This window comes from Syngnathus acus, chromosome 12 (assembly GCF_901709675.1).
Source record: "Syngnathus acus chromosome 12, fSynAcu1.2, whole genome shotgun sequence".
NCBI lineage: Eukaryota > Metazoa > Chordata > Actinopteri > Syngnathiformes > Syngnathidae > Syngnathus > Syngnathus acus.
Window position 1 is genome coordinate 3,724,532 of NC_051097.1, and position 17,757 is coordinate 3,742,288.

The window sequence follows — 17,757 nt, forward strand, 5'->3', positions numbered from 1 at the left end:
AATTTTCCCTTCCGCTTGTCCACACAAGGTGTTGCCAGCATGCCGAAGCCAAGTGGACGTGTTAACCAGTGTGCCACTGTGCCACCACAACAATGAACAGATTTAATAAATAAAAGTCTCTGATTATATCAAAGAAACCTGATCATGATTGAATAAAATCAATAAAAGAAATAGAATGTTGAACATCGATGTACAATGTTGCAAACAGCGCTTTTATTGTCCATCACATTCAGAATGCTGTGTGCATAGCTTCAAAAGAAACAATCGCAACATACCTGTTTTACAAAAAATACAATTAGTCGAATATGACCATTTCTTTTGAAGTTCAGTCTTTTAAAATCCACTTCCTCTGCATTAGTGTTCTTTCTTGCGAGGCTCTGACGCTTTCCCAAGGTTTCCGGCTTCATGCTTCAGGACACTCAACAGAGATTGAGAGCTCTCTAAGATCTTTTGGGAGAAGAGCAGCAAATTACATGAAATATACAGTAGATCAAATTCTACTTTAATAATAGTGGCAGTGGCGTGTTAGTTGATTTTGCCTAATTAGTGAGGGCAATTGAGAGGTGGACAGCATTGACAGGGTAGGCCTGACACTTACCTTGGTGTACGCAGCCTCAGTCTCTGCAATGGTCCGGTCGAAAGTGGCACGTGCAGCCATTCTTTGTGCGAGGCTTTCATTGACCTTACTCAGCTTACCAGAGGAGACACGGATGTCATGTTGCAGTCGTTCCTTCTCCTCTTCCTCCAGCTTGATCTGACGGTTCAACTCTTCCCGCTTGGAGCAGAGGTCCTCAATACCTGAAGGGTGGAAGAAAACATTAGCTCTACTGCACCTGGGTGCCCCTTCTGCTGATTTTATTTAACCTGTAAGATGCTGTGGGAGGCATTGTGAAAAATTAGTGAGCACAATCGAAATTCAAAACAGGTTGTTTTGTAAAAGTTTTTTTTATTGCTTTGCACACTCCCTAACTAACTGAAAATAACCGCAGCATATGAAAAAGTGTCAAATAATTTTGGGGGATGGAATGCTTTTAAATGATTAAATGACTGTCTCACAGCCCAAAGTTCTAGGTTTGAATCTGTTGTGTGACTGACTAGATCTCTGATTAATGACAAGGGGGGAATCTTACAACACATCACCACACAAAGATTTCATAAAAAGATCAGTTAGAATTTTTATTTTTTTTTCACTCAACTGCTGCCTTAATTATATCCAACCGGAAGACGTGTCCCTTTCAAAAGTGAAAAGCTTAAAGGGCTAAGGTTTTGGACGTGCAAATGTTCCACTTTACCTATTACTCCACTGACACCCAAATTTAATTTACACAAAGTTTAGTGTGAAAACCGAGCATTGCAGTCTCTAAAGACATCTACTTCAAAAAGCAGTAAGAGACGCTGGTGAGAGAACAGAGTATGATCACTTACAATTGACGAGCTCATTATTGTAATTCTGCAAAGCGGCAGCTTGTTGGCTCATGGCGGAGCTCCTCTCTCACATCGCTTCAACCGCGTGTAAACAAAACACGGGTCATGCATGCCATTTCGTTACGATGACGTAAATAATATAGCTCTTTTTGATGTCACGTTTCAAAAATTACGCAAAGGGCGGCTTGTTGAGCGGGTATGATCTTACAGACTCAGCGACTGTAACTATTCCGACACAAAAGGAGCTGTATGGAAAAAGTCACCCCCAACAAAGGTATTTATTTAACAGAATGATCATTATACAAAACTTTCGTGCACGCTGGTGCACTGGTCAGGATGGATGGAGGGAGGGAGAGAGAGACTTGGTCATTTTAAATGAGCTAGTTGATGCCAAAGTTGCTCCTTGACAGTACGTGATGCTATTGTGCAATTACAAAATCACCGTTTTTCAATAGTTTTCACACCGCACCAGTTACAATCACATGGTTGTGGAAATTCAAGTTGTAAAATTGTTGAAAACTTTTAGCAAGACTAGCCTGAATTGTATCTTTTGTGAGTTACCACATGAGTAACTCACAAATGTACAAATGCATTTGAGGCATTTTCAGATGGCATGTACATAACGTGACTCCCGAACCAAACCGAGCGGTATTAAATGATTCGGATTAAAAATAATAATGATAAATAACTCTCAATGCACTTTTGTAGCTATTGGTAGACTGGCGGTGTTTCGAATGTGACAGAGAAAACCATCTTGGGTTCTCGAGGTGCTTCAACATTTGAGTCATGGTCTTCAGAACAAAAAAATAGTGGTGAAATAAGGAACATATATTACCTAATTTAAAATGATTTGGTATTAGAACAGAAAAAATATTTGCTAGATTATTTAAAAGAAGTCATCAAAATCTTCATATGAATCTTACTGCAGTGATTTCCTTAAAAATAAATCATTAGTGAACATAACATTTTGGACTGTGTGAAAACTTTGGAGTATCACCTTAAACTCACCTTAAAACCCACTTTTAAGACTTTTGCTTAGACCTTAGGCATGACACGCTACACATTTTATTGTTTTAACTGGTTTATGTTTAATTGATGTTTTATGTTTATTCAGGAATGGCTGTTCGTAAATTTCAATGGAAAGTTGAGCTGAGAAAAAAAATCAAACCTGAACCCTTTTTGCAAAAAGTGAATGCCACAGTACCTTTTTTGCCACAACCCATGATGACAAAAGAAACACGTGATACGTCCAGGAATAAATCAGATGCATGGTACAGTAGAATTTGATATTTATTGGTACAAAAAATTCAAATAAATCCAAAATGCTGAAACGGTTCCTTGTGCAGTCTTTCATGAACCACTCTGCAAATCAGTGCTCTTTTCGCCGTTGCTCTGAAGTTTTACTGAAGTTTCCTGCCTGCTGCTTTAGGACACTCAGTAAAGACTGCGAACTCTCCAAGATCTGTGGGAGGAAATCAGACAGTTACATAAAACAATAACAAGATCAAAGCCGGTGTTTGTTTTTTTGTTGTTGGCTTGATAGGTTGCCATAATTACTGCAGTTGAAGAGCTCAACGTCAGCTGTCTGCAACTATTTGGCTGATGAACTTAAACAACTCAGAAATATTAATAAAAGCAGCAATTATGTGGCATAGCGTGAAAGAACAGTCAAGAAATAAACGTTTGGGTTTCACGGTAATTATGACAAACACCTTAGTGTATGCAGCCTCAGTCTCTGCGATGGTGCGGTCTATGGTGTTGTGTGCAGCCGTTTTTTGTGCCAGGCTTTCATTAACTCTGCTCAGCTTCTCCGAGAGGCTGCTAATCTCGTGCTGGAGTCGTTCCTTTTCGTCTTCCTCCAACTTGATCTGAAGGCTCAACTCTTCCCGTTTGGAGCACAGGTCATCAAAACCTGTGAAGGACAAACGAGAGAAAAAAAAAAGATTGTGTTTGGACAGCCTAGAAGAAAGCTTCAATGGAAATGCTACATTTTCTTTTTTTCTTCTGGTAGAGGCAAAATTTAATTCTGGATTTGAATAATCAAATGTAACCTTATAGCTATTTGAACAGCACAGTAAATTTCAAACCTACATGATACATGCACCTAAAGAGGTCTCACGTTAGATCTTATATCTACTATTGAACATACATTAATACCAAGTGTAAAATTCGGAAGACCAAACCTCTTCAGATTAAATTTAAGCACTACTGTCAAATAAAACAGATTGTGATACAAACTGATGCATTCTAGGATTGGTAATATTGGTTGGTTTTATTGTGTAGAACAAAGGTGGACTGTCAAAGTGGCACTAAACTTTTTTGTATGCAGCCCTTGGATGGAAAAAGTCAACGCTGCTTTGGAGCTTTTGGGTCTCATAGAGGTCACGTTGACAGAACGTTCATGTGAATCAACTTGTTCATGTGTATGCGTTTTAGTATCATCTTTAGTGATGGGTCCGGCAACACCGACGCGTCGGCGCATGTGTCGAGCTCATAGAGCATATCGAAAGTCACGTGACCGAAACAGCAGCAGTATGGCCTGTTTAGGAAGCGTGCCAAAGCTCTGTTAAAGGAAGCCGGTCAACAGGATGGATCTGCCAAAACAATATCTGATCTTTTGCGGTTCATCCTCAAAGTTATCAATAATTATGGAGCAGCCCCAAGTCAGATACTGGGACCATCAAAAGACCCATTACACCGCACTCCAGCCTCATCTGTGCCGTGTGAGCGGGTGTTTTCAGCGGCTGGAGAAATTGTGTCCAAAAAGCGCAACAGGCTCAATTTCAAAACATTGGAAAAACATATTGTTTTAAATAAAAATTAAATATTAAATAAATTAAAATAAAAAAAATCCCAGTGCACAAGCATCCTCTTTCACAACACGTTCTCTTAGACTTTCACGTTATGATACATGTTCACATTATTGATTGACTAACAAAAACCGAAAATATATTTTAAATTTAAATGAATATGTGAAGGAATACAATATAAAATATAATTAATTAATTTATATATTAGGTCATCAAATTAGTGACAGTTGATTGTCAACTAGGTTGCCTGTAGTATTTTTAAGGTCCAATAGGTGTCAGCACTCAGTGACGCGGTATAAACACAGTATCAAAACAGTTTGGCAATGTGTCGAAACGCTTCACGACGCCTCATCGACCCATGACTAAAACAGTTACGGACAAGGTCCCAGGAAATATGGGCAACCTGATGAGCATGCATGGCAGCCAGGAGGAACCTTCATCATGATTGACTAATCAATAAACCACTTACACTTGACGAGTTCATTGTTGTAGGTCTGCAAAGCAGCAGCTTGTTGGGCCATGCTGAAGTCAGCTGACAACCGTTGTTAACAAGGTTCTCGGAAACTTGTCAACTTCGAAAGCGATGCTGGATTCCGTCTAACCTATGATTGTTTTTCACGTAGCACCGGCAATGAGCTAAATACATAACTTTATAAAATTGAAACAAATTTCATAAAGGGCTTCCTCAGCCAACATTCGTATTATGCAGGACTCGTCTTCAAACAGGCTGAAGAGCGAGTGCTCTTCTTCTTGTTCATGTTTTAATGGCGGTTGAAAAGTGCGTTAGTGCATTTCCGCCACCCATTGGCTTGGAATGGTAACGACTTGTGCACGATGCCGTTTGCGTATTTACTTTAAGGCAGTGGTTCGTAACCTTGTTGGAGGTACCGAACCCCACCAGTTTCATATGGGCATTCACCGAACCCCTCTATAGCAAAAAAAAATATATAATTTTAATTGGAAGGTTGCTGGTTCAAACCCCGGCCGGGTCATACCAAAGACTATAAAAATGGGACCCATTGCCTCCCTGCTTGGCACTCAGCATTAAGGGTTGGAATTGGGGGGTTGGATCACCAAATGATTCCCAGGCGCGGCTCCGCTGCTGCTCACTGCTCCCTTCGGGGATGGGTTAAATGCAGAGACAAATTTCACCACACCCAGATGTGTGTGTGACAATCATTGGGTATTTACCTTTACCTTTGACTGAGCCACACACACACACACACATGCATGCACAAAAACAAACACGCTTTGAAATCTATTTAGGAAACATTTATTCCCAAATTGATACTTGTTGCTCTTCATGAGTTCTGTGCCTGGTGCCAAAGTATTTGGGTATTTGCTTGTTGCCAACTGATGCCATCATGCATGTACCACATAAAAGTGAGCCAATGGTCATTTAGGTTCTCGTGAATGACTGAGTGCATGGCATCACTGACAAAGACAATTGTGGCAGGTGGAATCACAGAGAGTAAAATTCCAATTGATGAAGATTCGGGACGGCAAGGAGACCGTGCGGCAGCGTTGCACCATTGGATGACTGAATGGAAACAAGATAACCTGTGAATAACTGTGTTGGCAACATTTGTAATAAGCAGCATTTTGTTGGAAATATGTCTCTGTATCAAATTCGGTCTTCAAGATAAGGGAGGAGGCAGAGAAGCACGCATGCACACAGGCACACGCACGCGCCCACACACACACACACACACACTCCATTTGAGAAGAGAGGATTCCTTAATGTGTGTGTGTGCGCGCGTGTGTATGTGTGTGCGCGTGCGTGCGAGCGAGAGTTAGGCTTCGTTTGTGTGTTAGGTTTCGGTTTCTTTCCTCTGGCACCTCTCTTATCTTGGAGCCTGAATTTGTTACAGACATATTTCCGACAAGATGCTGCTGGTAACAAATGTATCCAGCACAGTGATCCTCTTGGTTTCACTCAAGGCCATTCAAAGGTGCCGCGCCGCCGCAGGGCCGCCACGGTCTCCTAGCTATCCTGAATTGTCATCAATTAGAATATCACTCTCTGTGATTCCACAATTGTCTCTGTCAGTGATGACATACACTCACTTATTCACGAGAGCACCTACACCGTGTGCACAATGATTAGGAAGTTGTATTCTTCAGGATTAATTTTATGATTGAACAACTACAGTGACCGCAGTCAATCGGATTATTTCATGAAGTAAAACTGAGGTTTTGGCTTCTAAGGAGAAAATCTGTGTGTGCACAATTATTGGGCAACTATTAGTGTACAGAAGTCTTATGAAAAACGAAAATGTTCCCACATCACTTGTTTATTTTCATCTGTTTAAGTGAGAATAATAATCAAACGAGTCAAAAATTATAAATAAACATTTCTGACATTTCAATAAAAAAAAGAAAATCAGTGACCCATATAGCCACCTTTCTTTTGAATAACAGCCACAAGCCTTCCATTCATGGAGTCTTTCAGTTTCTTGAGCTGCTAACAATCGACTTTCCGTGCTGCAGCAACCACAGCCTCCCAGACACTGTTCAGAGAGGTGTACTGTCTTCCTCCACTGTCAATCTCCCGTTAGAAAAGGGCCCACAAGTTCTCAATAGGGTTTAGGTCAGGTGAGGAAGGGGGCCATGTCATCATTGCCTTCATTGCCTAGCCATGCAGTGGAATACTTTGATGCATGCGCTGGAGCATTGTCCTGCATTTTTTGAAATGTTGGCACTTGTTTTATTCTTGCACTCGGATTATTCTTGCACTTATATGCGCTGCTGTGACAAGTGAATTTCCCCACTGTGGGATGAATAAAGTTCAAGTTTCAAGTTTTGATAATAAAGTTCAATCAATCAATCAATCAATCAATCAATCAATCAATCCATCAATCAATCAATCAATCAATCAATCAATCAATCAATCAATCAAAAATCATGGTCTTCTTGAAAGATGCTGACTTTTTCCTGTACCATTGCTTGAAGAAAGTGTCTTCTAAAAACTGACAGTAGGTTTGGGAGTTGAGTTTGTGTCCATCTTCAACCCGAAAAGGTCCAACTAGCCATACCAGGACTCCACCTTGCTGGCGTCTGAGTCAAAACGGAACTCTGTGCCCGACACTGATCCAGCCGGTGGCTCATGCATCTGGTCCGTCAAGAGTCACTCTCATCTCATGAGTTCATCTTAAGTTCTGTCTTAAGATATTTCTTGGCCCAGTTTTGACATTTCAATTTGTGACTCTTGTTTAGTGGTGGTCGGGTTTCATCTTTTCTTACCTTGGCCATGTCTTTGAGCACAGAACACCTTGACACTCCAGGTAGGTTGTAGTTCTGAACTATGACAACATTAGAGGATAACGGGTTCGTGGTGGCTTCACCTTCGATTCCTCTCGAATCTTTTGCAGTTAATTTACGTCTTTTCTTCTCAACACGTTTCTTGCAACCCTGTTGACTATATGCAACCAAAACGGAGACAATCCCCTTGGTAAAACTGTCTAGGACCGCCAGTGCCTTTTAAGAAGACATTCCTTCTGTGGAATAGACCTGCTTGCCTGCATTTGGCTCCCTAGCCCAAAATGTGACATGTCAACCTGCTCATTGCTGCTCGGACACAATTGATCAGAAAATGTCAGCTGATTTAGTGACCCAATGTTTTTGCTCTTTCTGTCAGCCAACGTTGTCATGAGCTGAATCCGCTTTGACGGACGTCGAGTAAAAATGACTTTTACGCATTACTTGGCTTCACTTTGAAACGTAGGTTGAAGTGACCATGCACAAAGGTTGTCCCTCTTTTTTGCTTGCTTCAACTGTTTCCCATTCCGAATCAAATCAAAGTGGTGTCAAAAGTCTGAGCGATGGTGGCCAAAATAATATCGCGTTACCGCAGCCAAAGACGTGCACACGTAAAGAGCGTCTCCACTGGAACGCGCTCTTCCTCAGGCGCGTGAGTCACGTGGGTGGGGGCCGAGCAGCAGCAGCAGCAGCAGCAGCACCGGAGCAAGCTTCCGTTCGGCGGCCGTCACCTGTTTTGAGCGGAGCACCACATCGTGATTTCTGCGTTCAATAACCTCTCTGGTGGCCTTCCGTCACCATGATGGCCCCGCTGGCCGCGCGCCTGGCGCTGGTCCCCCTGTCTTGCGTCGTATGGATGATGTACAGCTGCGCAGCCGGTGAGTACATAAAAGAAAATGTCCAACTTTGCGATCGTTGTACTCTTATTATAACTTTGGAAGGAGGCATTCGGTTCGGATTGCAGTGCGGATCCGCTGCTGGGTTAAAAATTGGACCGACTCAGTAAACTGGGTGAATTTACTATGGGATGTTTTGGAATTTTTGGAGTTTTGTATAAAAATGGATTGTTCTGCGCCAAACACTTCGGTCTAATTTGTAACCCAAATTTGGTCCAATTTTTGACCCAAATGGAGTTGTTTTAAGATTGGATGTTCTTGACGTCACATAAATGTTGTTCTTGTGCACGTAAACCTTGTGGGTCAACGTTTTTCCTTGAGTCATGTGAGTGCAAACTGTCTTTTTATGTTATACCTTTTTAACAAGCTAACATTGATTGCGATTTGCGAGACACAATGGGACATTGTATCCAGTGCATACAGAGTATCACTTTTCTTGAAAGGCAGACGCCCTATTTTTTTCCTCACATGCACTGTAGTGAAAATAAGCAAATAGTAAATTTTGTACTTAATAGTAATGAAGATGTCCGTTCTACATTAAAGTCGTACATCCTTGTGAGGATAAGTATAAGTGATCAAATCTCTCTTTAACACCAAACAATGTTTTATATCTAATAGGACGTGCAATATTGATCCAACTGAAACAATTACAGAAAAGAATATCATATGATCCACTTTGATTTTAACCTCGCACTTTTTTTGTCCATCCCTCCAAACAAAATCCACAAAAACATCATCTCGGCTGCAGAGTTTTTTTTTTTTTTTTTTTTTTTTTTTGCGTATACGCACACGTATAGCGATGTGCACATGCACACGCGTCACATAGCGAGACCACTATTGGCTTTAATATTCGCAACCGCACATTGAGTTTGTCTCATTCCAATAAAAAAAAAAAAAAAGGGAAAATACTTTGAAACGTGTGTCAAGGGGGTGAAGAGCAGAAGATAGTCACGGACATTGTTCTGTAGCTATGTTAGAACAAGAGGCGTGACTTGTCAACACGTCTTCCTTATTGCAAATGTATCTTTTGGCAATCGATGAAAAGAAAAGAAAAAGTTGGATGTGGAATTTATTGACCTGTAGCGCCATCGTGTGGACAGAACCTGAGTAAAAAAAAAAAGAAAACTTCTTTCTCCGAGTGGCAGAATGACAGAAGTGGACTGAATCTCCTCCGTTCAGTTCTTGACATTATTCAGCATATTGAAACTGGTTATCCTCTGAAGAAATGTGCCTTGTTGATTTTTTGTGACTATTATTTCAGGCTAATAGCCCTAAATGCCCAAGTCTTTGTAAGTCTTGTCAATTGTGGATTGTCAGTCATGCAGGTGACGCAGTTTGGCTGAATTAGGTAGCGGGCATTCTTGCTTGTTTGCTGAATTTCTGGTTTTCACCAAGAGTTTGGCAACTTTGATGGTTCATCAGGTGTAACCCGCCATAAGTCATGTGACGTAGACCACGGATGGCGTTCTTACGGCTCCAACTGCTACAAGAAGATGGACACAACCAACGGTTGGCTGGGAGCTCGTCACGACTGCCTCTGGGAGGGCGGCGACCTGGTCTCCATCACCACCGAGGAGGAGGAAAAGTTTGTGAAGGCGCAAATGGGCGACAAGCCGTTCTGGATCGGACTCTCCAATCTGGTGAGACGGAAGCGCAAGCGGCTGTTGTATGGAGGTAGACTGGGGTCAAACGTTTTGAACTTTGCCCTTAAATCTCTATTGGTGCTCAATACTGTCACTCAGAGCTGGGTATTTCAATATAGATTTGTCACGGGCATCAATTCTAAGGCTGCCAATGTCATGGCTATGCCGTATTGAGGTGTCAAATTCCATTTGTTTTAGTTCCTACGTTCCCTGAGAGCGCTGTCTCTGGGCAGTGGTTCCAATCAAGCCTTCCACTTAAGCTGTCATTTGTGATTCCGCGCCCCGCTCAGCAAGCACCTCGCCCCACGCCAGATTTGGGATTACAACTAAAAAAGATTTGAACCTGAATAAAAAAGATCCCAATCTGAAAAAACAAGAGTTGAACCTGAGAATAATTGCAAATCTGAAACTATAAAACATGCCACTGGAAAAAAGATCTCAAATCATGAAAAATAAATTGAGGTGAAACCTGAAAATAAATACTTGATTCCAAAAAATTACCAAGGCGAAGCAAACTATTTTCAACTCAAAAAAACATTCAAACAAGTATTTTGTTTTCATACATTGTTTTATTTTCCTAGTTTTAAGATCAGCATATTTATTTTCAAATTCAACTTTTATTTCTTCAAGCACAAGTTTTGTTTTTTCAAGAACAAAACGTTTGACCCCAATCTACTAGGGATATTTAACATCAAATCCTTTCAATGAAGCATACTGTTGGCTCGCTTTTGGTACGCCATTGACAACGGGATTTGTTTCGGCAGGACTGCGATGAGGACTGGTGTCAGTTTTTTGAAGCGGGAGAAAAGAGGCTGACTTGGTCCGACACCGGTGTGACCCCGACCTACGCTAACTGGGACTCAAGCCAAGCCGGAAGGTAGGAGAACACCTCTTTGCATCCTGTGTCAGGTGGGATGCACGTTATTGAGGACGTGAACGAGGAAAAAAACCCACCAAATTGGCCCGTTTGTCTGATGTGTGTCTCGGTTTTCACGCCTTTTCTCAACAGCTCCGACAATGAATCCTGCGCGTACGTCAACCAAGGTGTGCACGAAGAGAGTCAGCCTGGAAAGTGGAGACATGGCTCGTGTGGATCCTCATTGGCGTGCATGTGCGAGCGGTCGCCCGACGGTAAGTCCACACGTCCGTTGCGATGTTGACGCTGAAAGGAGAAAAGTGCAACCACGCCGTCTTTCTGCAGACTGCCCGGACGGATGGACGTGTTCCTACAAAGACTTGGGTTACTCTTACAGTCGAGTGGAGAGTGAGTGGCAGCGACGCTCCTTTTGACACCAGCGCCATCTCGCGGTTTTCTAATTAGTTTCTTTTGGCTTTCAGCTTCCTACTGCGACTCTGGCGAGTTCCTGTACAAGGACTCTTGTTACCATTTTGAGGGGACATGGAAAACCTGGCAAGCGGCTGAAGATTTGTGCAAGGGAAAGGGAGGTCTCTTGGCCAGCGTTCACTCAAAAGTTGACGGACAGTTTTTGGCTGGTGAGCACCAAGACGAATTGACCATGCCAGCAATCGTCCCGCTATTTTTCACCACAAGTGTTTGTTCTGTTTTCGTCAAGCTCACCGGCGAATAGGATCGTTTTCTTGGCTGGGACTCAAGAAGAACAGTGGCAAATTTGAGTGGCGCGACGGATCATCTACAGTAAGTGACTAAGGTCTAAAAAATTGTCACTTATGAAGCTGTCATGTTAGAAGGCAAGAGTTAAAAAGTGTCATTGTAGTAGAATAGAGTTGATTGAAATAGAAGGAAAAATCTGACAAGAATGGTCTTCCTGTCAAATAGATTTGACTTTGACTTGTATTGAGTCATGTTACAAGTGAAAAAATGTCTTAGATTTCTGAGGATGACCATTGTAATTTACAAGGAAAAAACAATGACGTGATTTGTAGAATCAAAGTGCACCATTCATTTTACGGGGAGACATTTTTTATTGAAACGTTTCAATCAGAAAGTTGGAAGGGGGTTGGAACATCGCAACCATCTTATTGTGAGAAAGAGTTTGTGAAAATAAATTTAAGCGATTTGAATCAATGAAGTGACTTTGAAGGAATGTGGTGGGAAGCCATCCGAGCAACCGCAACACCAAACACGCTCGAGTCATGTCCACTGTCGTCCGCAGGATGATGTCCCGTGGCATCTTCCTAAAAGTTCAGGTGACTGCACAAAATCGAATAGTGATGGAAAAGTTGAGATCGACAGTTGTACTAGTACCACTCGTCCATCCATCTGTCAAAAAGGTCAGAAAGTCACAACCTCTCATTTTCCCTTTGTCTTCTCATTGCTCTCTCATATTTGACCCCTCTCGCATCCTTGCAGGCAAGGCCAGAGCTTCTCTTCCGCCTCTTCCGGCATCAGCATCAGGTGGGCGTCCCAACCTGCAGCCCGCATGCAGAATCTTGTTTGCCCTCAAGTGACTCGAGTCTCGCTTGCAGGCAAGAGTGCAAAGTGCGGCTGGTGGCGGGAGAACCCCGCCAACGACTTCTGCTACCTGATCAACTCCAAGCCCACCAAGACCTGGAAGGAGGCTCGAGACAAGTGCACCCGCCTCAGAGGCAACCTGCTCGGCATCACCGACTTACAGGAACACACCTTCATACAAGGTAGGTCGTCCTCGATCTGCTTCGCTTTCTGGCGCAGCTTGATGTGCTTGATGAGAGAATCCATCTGGAAGAAAGTGAAATCGAGAGACCACCGACTCACATCAACAGTTCTTTTTCATTCCAAAGAAAAGACCAAAAGTAATAAGCTTGCGACCTCCACTAACAAGGACACAACCCAGACGTCACCCGCACTTGGTTTTATTTCAGCATTTTGCACGCTTTTGCATCTGCTAGACGCTTCAAACTGTGTTCCGAGTTTGCCTTTAACCCAAAGGTCTTCTGGCAAGCGGTTCCTCTTTGTGGTTGAACGCCAACGACACCGTTGTTGAAGACGGCAGCAAGCAGTCTGACGAGTCCTCACCGAATTCCGTCCAGTTGGCCGCAAGTAGGTCTAAAACCCGGCCGATGTTTGTCGCCGACGGTGAGGAGGAACGGAGGAGCGCCGAGCATTTGTGGTCTGCTTCCAGGTAACCCTGGTGGGCCCTCCAGCCGACACTGCAACTCCTTACTCAGCGGCGAGGGCGGCTGGGAAGTTACCGATTGCGAGAAGAAGAGCGGCTACGTCTGCAAGAGAAGAGGTAAGAAAAGATGCCCGGTCGATCTTCCCCATTGTGTATGTCATCAGACGAGAGGACCAAAAAAGCCATTGTTAGATTTTTCCGTCAGATGTCAGTGTTGATGCAGGTGAGTAATTGGTTGAAACTGGGTGAAGGCGTGGTCTGCTTGTTTGTTGGATATCCTAATTTCACAAAATGCTGACAAAGACAAAGGCCATTGCGTTATCACGTCAGAGTAATCCCAAATTGTGTTCTCAGTCGTTCAGACATGTAAATGGACCGAAGGGTGGCGCCGCTTCGGCTTAAACTGCTACAAGAAGATGGAGACCCCCAACGGTTGGCTGGGGGCTCGTCACGACTGCCTCTGGGAGGGCGGCGACCTGGTCTCCATCACCTCGGACGAGGAGGAAAAGTTTGTGAAAAAGCAAATGGGCGACATGCCGTTCTGGATTGGACTCTCCAATCTGGTGAGACGGAAGCGCAAGCAAGCGGCTGTGGTATGGAGGTAGCCTGGGGTCAAACGTTTTGAACTTGAAAAATTTCCCTTAAATCTCTGTTGGTGCTCAGTACTGTCACTCAGAGTTGGGTATTTCAATATAGATTTGTCACGGGCATCAATTCTAAGGCTGCCAATGTCATGACTATGCCGTATTGAGGTGTCAAATTCCATTTGTTTTAGTTCCTACGTTCCCTGAGAGCGCTGTCTCTGGGCAGTGGTTCCAATTAAGCCTTCCACTTAAGCTGTCATTTGTGATTCCACGCCCTGCTCAGCAAGCACCACGCCCCCGTGCCAGATTTGGGTTTACAACTCAAAAAGATTTGAACCTGAACAAAAAAGATCCCAATTTGAAAAAACAAGAGTTGAACCTGAGAAGAATTGCACATCTGAAACTATGAAACATGCCACTGGAAAAAAGATCTCAAATCATGAAAAATAAATGGAGGTGAAACCTGAAAATAAATACTTGATTCCAAAAAATTACCAAGGCGAAGCAAACTATTTTCAACTCAAAAAAACATTCAAACAAGTATTTTGTTTTCATACATTGTTTTATTTTCCTAGTTTTAAGATCAGCATATTTATTTTCAAATTCAACTTTTATTTCTTCAAGCACAAGTTTTGTTTTTTCAAGAACAAAACGTTTGACCCCAATCTACTAGGGATATTTAACATCAAATCCTTTCAATGAAGCATACTGTTGGCTCGCTTTTGGTACGCCATTGACAACGGGATTGGTTTCGGCAGGACTGCGATGAGGACTGGTGTCAGTTTTTTGAAGCGGGAGAAAAGAGGCTGACTTGGTCCGACACCGGTGTGACCCCGACCTACGCTAACTGGTACTCAAGCCAAGCCGGAAGGTAGGAGAACACCTCTTTGCGTCCTGTGTCAAGCGTGATGCACGGGGAGATTTTGGAACCCCTTCCCAAAAATGTGTAAATATCTGATGAGGTTTAAAAGAGCTTTTGTTTTCTTTTTATCCGGAAAGAGGAAAATAAACTCCAAATTGGCACGTTTGTCAGATGTGTGTCTCGACTTTTCCCAACAGGTCCAATGATGAATCCTGCGCGTACGTCAACCAAGGTGTGCACATATACAGTCAGCCTGGAAAGTGGAGACATGGCTCGTGCGAATCCTCATTGGCGTACATGTGCGAGCGGTCGCCCGACGGTAAGTCCACACGTCCGTTGCGATGTTGACGCTGAAAGGAGAAAAGTGCAACCACGCCGTCTTTCTGCAGACTGCCCGGACGGATGGACGTGTTCCTACAAAGACTTGGGTTACTCTTACAGTCGAGTGGAGAGTGAGTGGCAGCGACGCTCCTTTTGACACCAGCGCCATCTCGCGGTTTTCTAATTAGTTTCTTTTGGCTTTCAGCTTCCTACTGCGACTCTGGCGAGTTCCTGTACAAGGACTCTTGTTACCATTTTGAGCGGAGGCAAGTTATTTGGCAAGCGGCTGAAGATTTGTGCAAGGGAAAGGGAGGTCTCTTGGCCAGCGTCCACTCAAAGGTTGACGGACAGTCCTTGGCTGGTGAGCACCAAGACAAATTGACCATGCCAGCAATCGTCCCGCAATTTCTCATCACAAGTGTTTGTTCTGCTTTCCTCAAGCTCACCAGCGAATAGTATTGTATTCTTGGCTGGGACTCAAGAAGAACAATGGCAAATTTGAGTGGCGCGACGGATCATCTACAGTAAGTGACACGTGTGCAACAAAGGTACAAAAAATTGTCAATTGGCCAGAATGAAGCTGTCATGTTAGAAGGCAAGAGTTAAAAAGTGTCATTTTAGTAGAATAGAGTTGATTGAAATAGAAGGAAAAATCTGACAAGAATGGTCTTCCTGTCAAATAGATTTGACTTTGACTTGTATTGAGTCATGTTACAAGTGAAAAAATGTCTTAGATTTCTGAGGATGACCATTGTAATTTACAAGGAAAAAAACAATGACGTGATTTGTAGAATCAAAGTGCACCATTCATTTTACGGGGAGACATTTTTTATTGAAAAGTTTCAATCAGAAAGTTGGAAGGGGGTTGGAACATCGCAACAATTCTTATTGTGAGATAGAGCTTGTGAAGATTAATTTGAGTGATTTGAATCAATGAAGTGACTTTGAAGGAATGTGGTGGGAAGCCATCCGAGCAACCGCAACACCAAACACGCTCGAGTCATGTCCACTGTCGTCCGCAGGATGATATCCCGTGGTATCATGAGGAATTTTTAGGTGACTGCACAAAATTGAGTGATGCTGGAGAAGTTGTGATCAACAGTTGTACTCGTGAGCTTCGTCCATCCATCTGTCAAAAAGGTCATAAAGTCACAACCTCTCATTTGCCCTTTGTCTTCTCATTGCTCTCTCATATTTGACCCCTCTCGTATCCTTGCAGGCAAGGCCAGAGCTTCTCTTCCGCTTCTTCCGGCGCCGGCATCAGCATCAGCATCAGGTGGGCGTCCCAGCCTGTAGCCCGCATGCAGAATCTTGTTTGCCCTCAAGTGACTCGAGTCTCGCTTGCAGGCCAGAGTGCAAAGTGCGGCTGGTGGCGGGAGAACCCCGCCAACGACTTCTGCTACCTGATCAACTCCAAGCCCACCAAGACCTGGAAGGAGGCTCGAGACAAGTGCACCCGCCTCAGAGGCAACCTGCTCGGCATCACCGACTTACAGGAACACACCTTCATACAAGGTAGGTCGTCCTCGATCTGCTTCGCTTTTTGGCGCAGCTTGATGTGCTTGATGAGAGAATCCATCTGGAAGAAAGTGAAATCGAGAGACCACCGACTCACATCAACAGTTCTTTTTCATTCCAAAGAAAAGACCAAAAGTAATAAGCTTGCGACCTCCACTAACAAGGACACAACCCAGACGTCACCCGCACTTGGTTTTATTTCAGCATTTTGCACGCTTTTGCATCTGCTAGACGCTTCAAACTGTGTTCCGAGTTTGCCTTTAACCCAAAGGTCTTCTGGCAAGCGGTTCCTCTTTGTGGTTGAACGCCAACGACACCGTTGTTGAAGACGGCAGCAAGCAGTCTGACGAGTCCTCACCGAATTCCGTCCAGTTGGCCGCAAGTAGGTCTAAAACCCGGCCGATGTTTGTCGCCGACGGTGAGGAGGAACGAAGGAGCGCTGAGCATCTGTGGTCTCTTTCAAGGTAACCCTGGTGACCCCCCCGGCCGACGCTGCAACTCCTTACTCAGCGGCGAGGGCGGCTGGGAAGTTACCGATTGCGAGAAGAAGAGCGGCTACGTCTGCAAGAGAAGAGGTAAGAAAAGATGCCCGGTCGATCTTCCCCATTGTGTATGTCATCAGACGAGAGGACCAAAAAAGCCATTGTTAGATTTTTCCGTCAGATGTCAGTGTTGATGCAGGTGAGTAATTGGTTGAAACTGGGTGAAGGCGTGGTCTGCTTGTTTGTTGGATATCCTAATTTCACAAAATGCTGACAAAGACAAAGGCCATTGCGTTATCACGTCAGAGTAATCCCAAATTGTGTTCTCAGTCGTTCAGACATGTAAATGGACCGAAGGGTGGCGCCGCTTCGGCTTAAACTGCTACAAGAAGATGGAGACCCCCAACGGTTGGCTGGGGGCTCGTTACGACTGCCTCTGGGAGGGCGGCGACCTGGTCTCCATCACCTCGTCATACGAGGAAAGCTTTGTGAAGGAGCAAATGGGCGACAAGCCGTTTTGGATCGGACTCTCCAATCTGGTGAGAGCGAAGCCCAAACAAACAGCTGTTTGCCTTGCAATTGGTATGCCATTGACATCGAATTTGGACTTTGCAGAACTGCGACAAGGCCTGGTGTCAGTTCTTCGAAGCAGGAGAAAAGAGGCTGACTTGGTCCAACACCGGTGTGACGCCGACCTACATCAACTGGTACTCACGTCAAGACAGAAGGTGAGAAGGTCACCTCTTTGGGTCCTTCCATTGTCAGGTGGGACCGAGATTATGGAAATCGTTTGCAAAATTTGACAGAGCCCACATATCGACGAGAAAGGAGGGAAAAGCCTCCAAAATGGCATTTTTCGAATGTGTGTCTGGCTTTTCACG

At 43.8% G+C, this 17,757-nt stretch overlaps 4 protein-coding genes across 6 annotated transcripts in view; 1 reads left to right on the top strand and 3 right to left on the bottom strand.

The window, feature by feature from the left end:
- LOC119131662 (lymphocyte antigen 75-like) overlaps positions 1–17,757 on the bottom strand; it is a 1,013,224-nt gene that overhangs the window by 151,563 nt on the left and 843,904 nt on the right. The window lies entirely within an intron of this gene.
- LOC119131759 (Sjoegren syndrome nuclear autoantigen 1-like) lies at positions 239–1,500 on the bottom strand. Its single transcript, XM_037266468.1, has 3 exons — positions 1,426–1,500; positions 599–798; positions 239–447 (listed from the first exon to the last, which is right to left on the bottom strand). Exons 1-3 carry the CDS (start codon positions 1,475–1,477, stop codon positions 355–357), a joined length of 345 nt encoding a protein of 114 aa, XP_037122363.1. The 5' UTR covers positions 1,478–1,500; the 3' UTR covers positions 239–354.
- LOC119131758 (Sjoegren syndrome nuclear autoantigen 1 homolog) lies at positions 2,698–5,012 on the bottom strand. The gene is made up of 3 exons (XM_037266467.1): positions 4,705–5,012; positions 3,138–3,337; positions 2,698–2,887 (listed from the first exon to the last, which is right to left on the bottom strand). Exons 1-3 carry the CDS (start codon positions 4,754–4,756, stop codon positions 2,795–2,797), a joined length of 345 nt encoding a protein of 114 aa, XP_037122362.1. The 5' UTR covers positions 4,757–5,012; the 3' UTR covers positions 2,698–2,794.
- Positions 13,641–17,757, top strand: part of LOC119131727 (C-type mannose receptor 2-like) — a 399,366-nt gene continuing 395,249 nt past the window's right edge. For 2 of the 3 annotated variants that reach the window (XM_037266416.1, XM_037266415.1), the window contains exon 1: positions 17,216–17,415. In XM_037266416.1, coding sequence (XP_037122311.1) covers positions 17,269–17,415 — 147 coding nt within the window. In that variant the 5' untranslated portion in view covers positions 17,216–17,268. Of the gene's footprint in view, positions 13,673–14,451; positions 14,565–17,215; positions 17,416–17,757 lie in introns of those variants that run through there. The other variant, XM_037266417.1, reaches the window with a different exon arrangement.

What these genes read in the sequence shown, in the direction of transcription:
- LOC119131759 (XM_037266468.1), bottom strand. Translation starts at nt 1,477, where the DNA reads ATGAGCCAACAAGCTGCCGCTTTGCAGAATTACAATAATGAGCTCGTC. An exon ending in CAATAATGAGCTCGTCAATT is followed by an intron (nt 799 to 1,425) that starts GTAAGTGATCAT and finishes TCCACCCTTCAG; the next exon opens with GTATTGAGGACCTCTGCTCC. An exon ending in CTGAGGCTGCGTACACCAAG is followed by an intron (nt 448 to 598) that starts GTAAGTGTCAGG and finishes TTCTCCCAAAAG; the next exon opens with ATCTTAGAGAGCTCTCAATC.
- LOC119131758 (XM_037266467.1), bottom strand. Translation starts at nt 4,756, where the DNA reads ATGGCCCAACAAGCTGCTGCTTTGCAGACCTACAACAATGAACTCGTC. An exon ending in CAACAATGAACTCGTCAAGT is followed by an intron (nt 3,338 to 4,704) that starts GTAAGTGGTTTA and finishes TGTCCTTCACAG; the next exon opens with GTTTTGATGACCTGTGCTCC. An exon ending in CTGAGGCTGCATACACTAAG is followed by an intron (nt 2,888 to 3,137) that starts GTGTTTGTCATA and finishes TTCCTCCCACAG; the next exon opens with ATCTTGGAGAGTTCGCAGTC.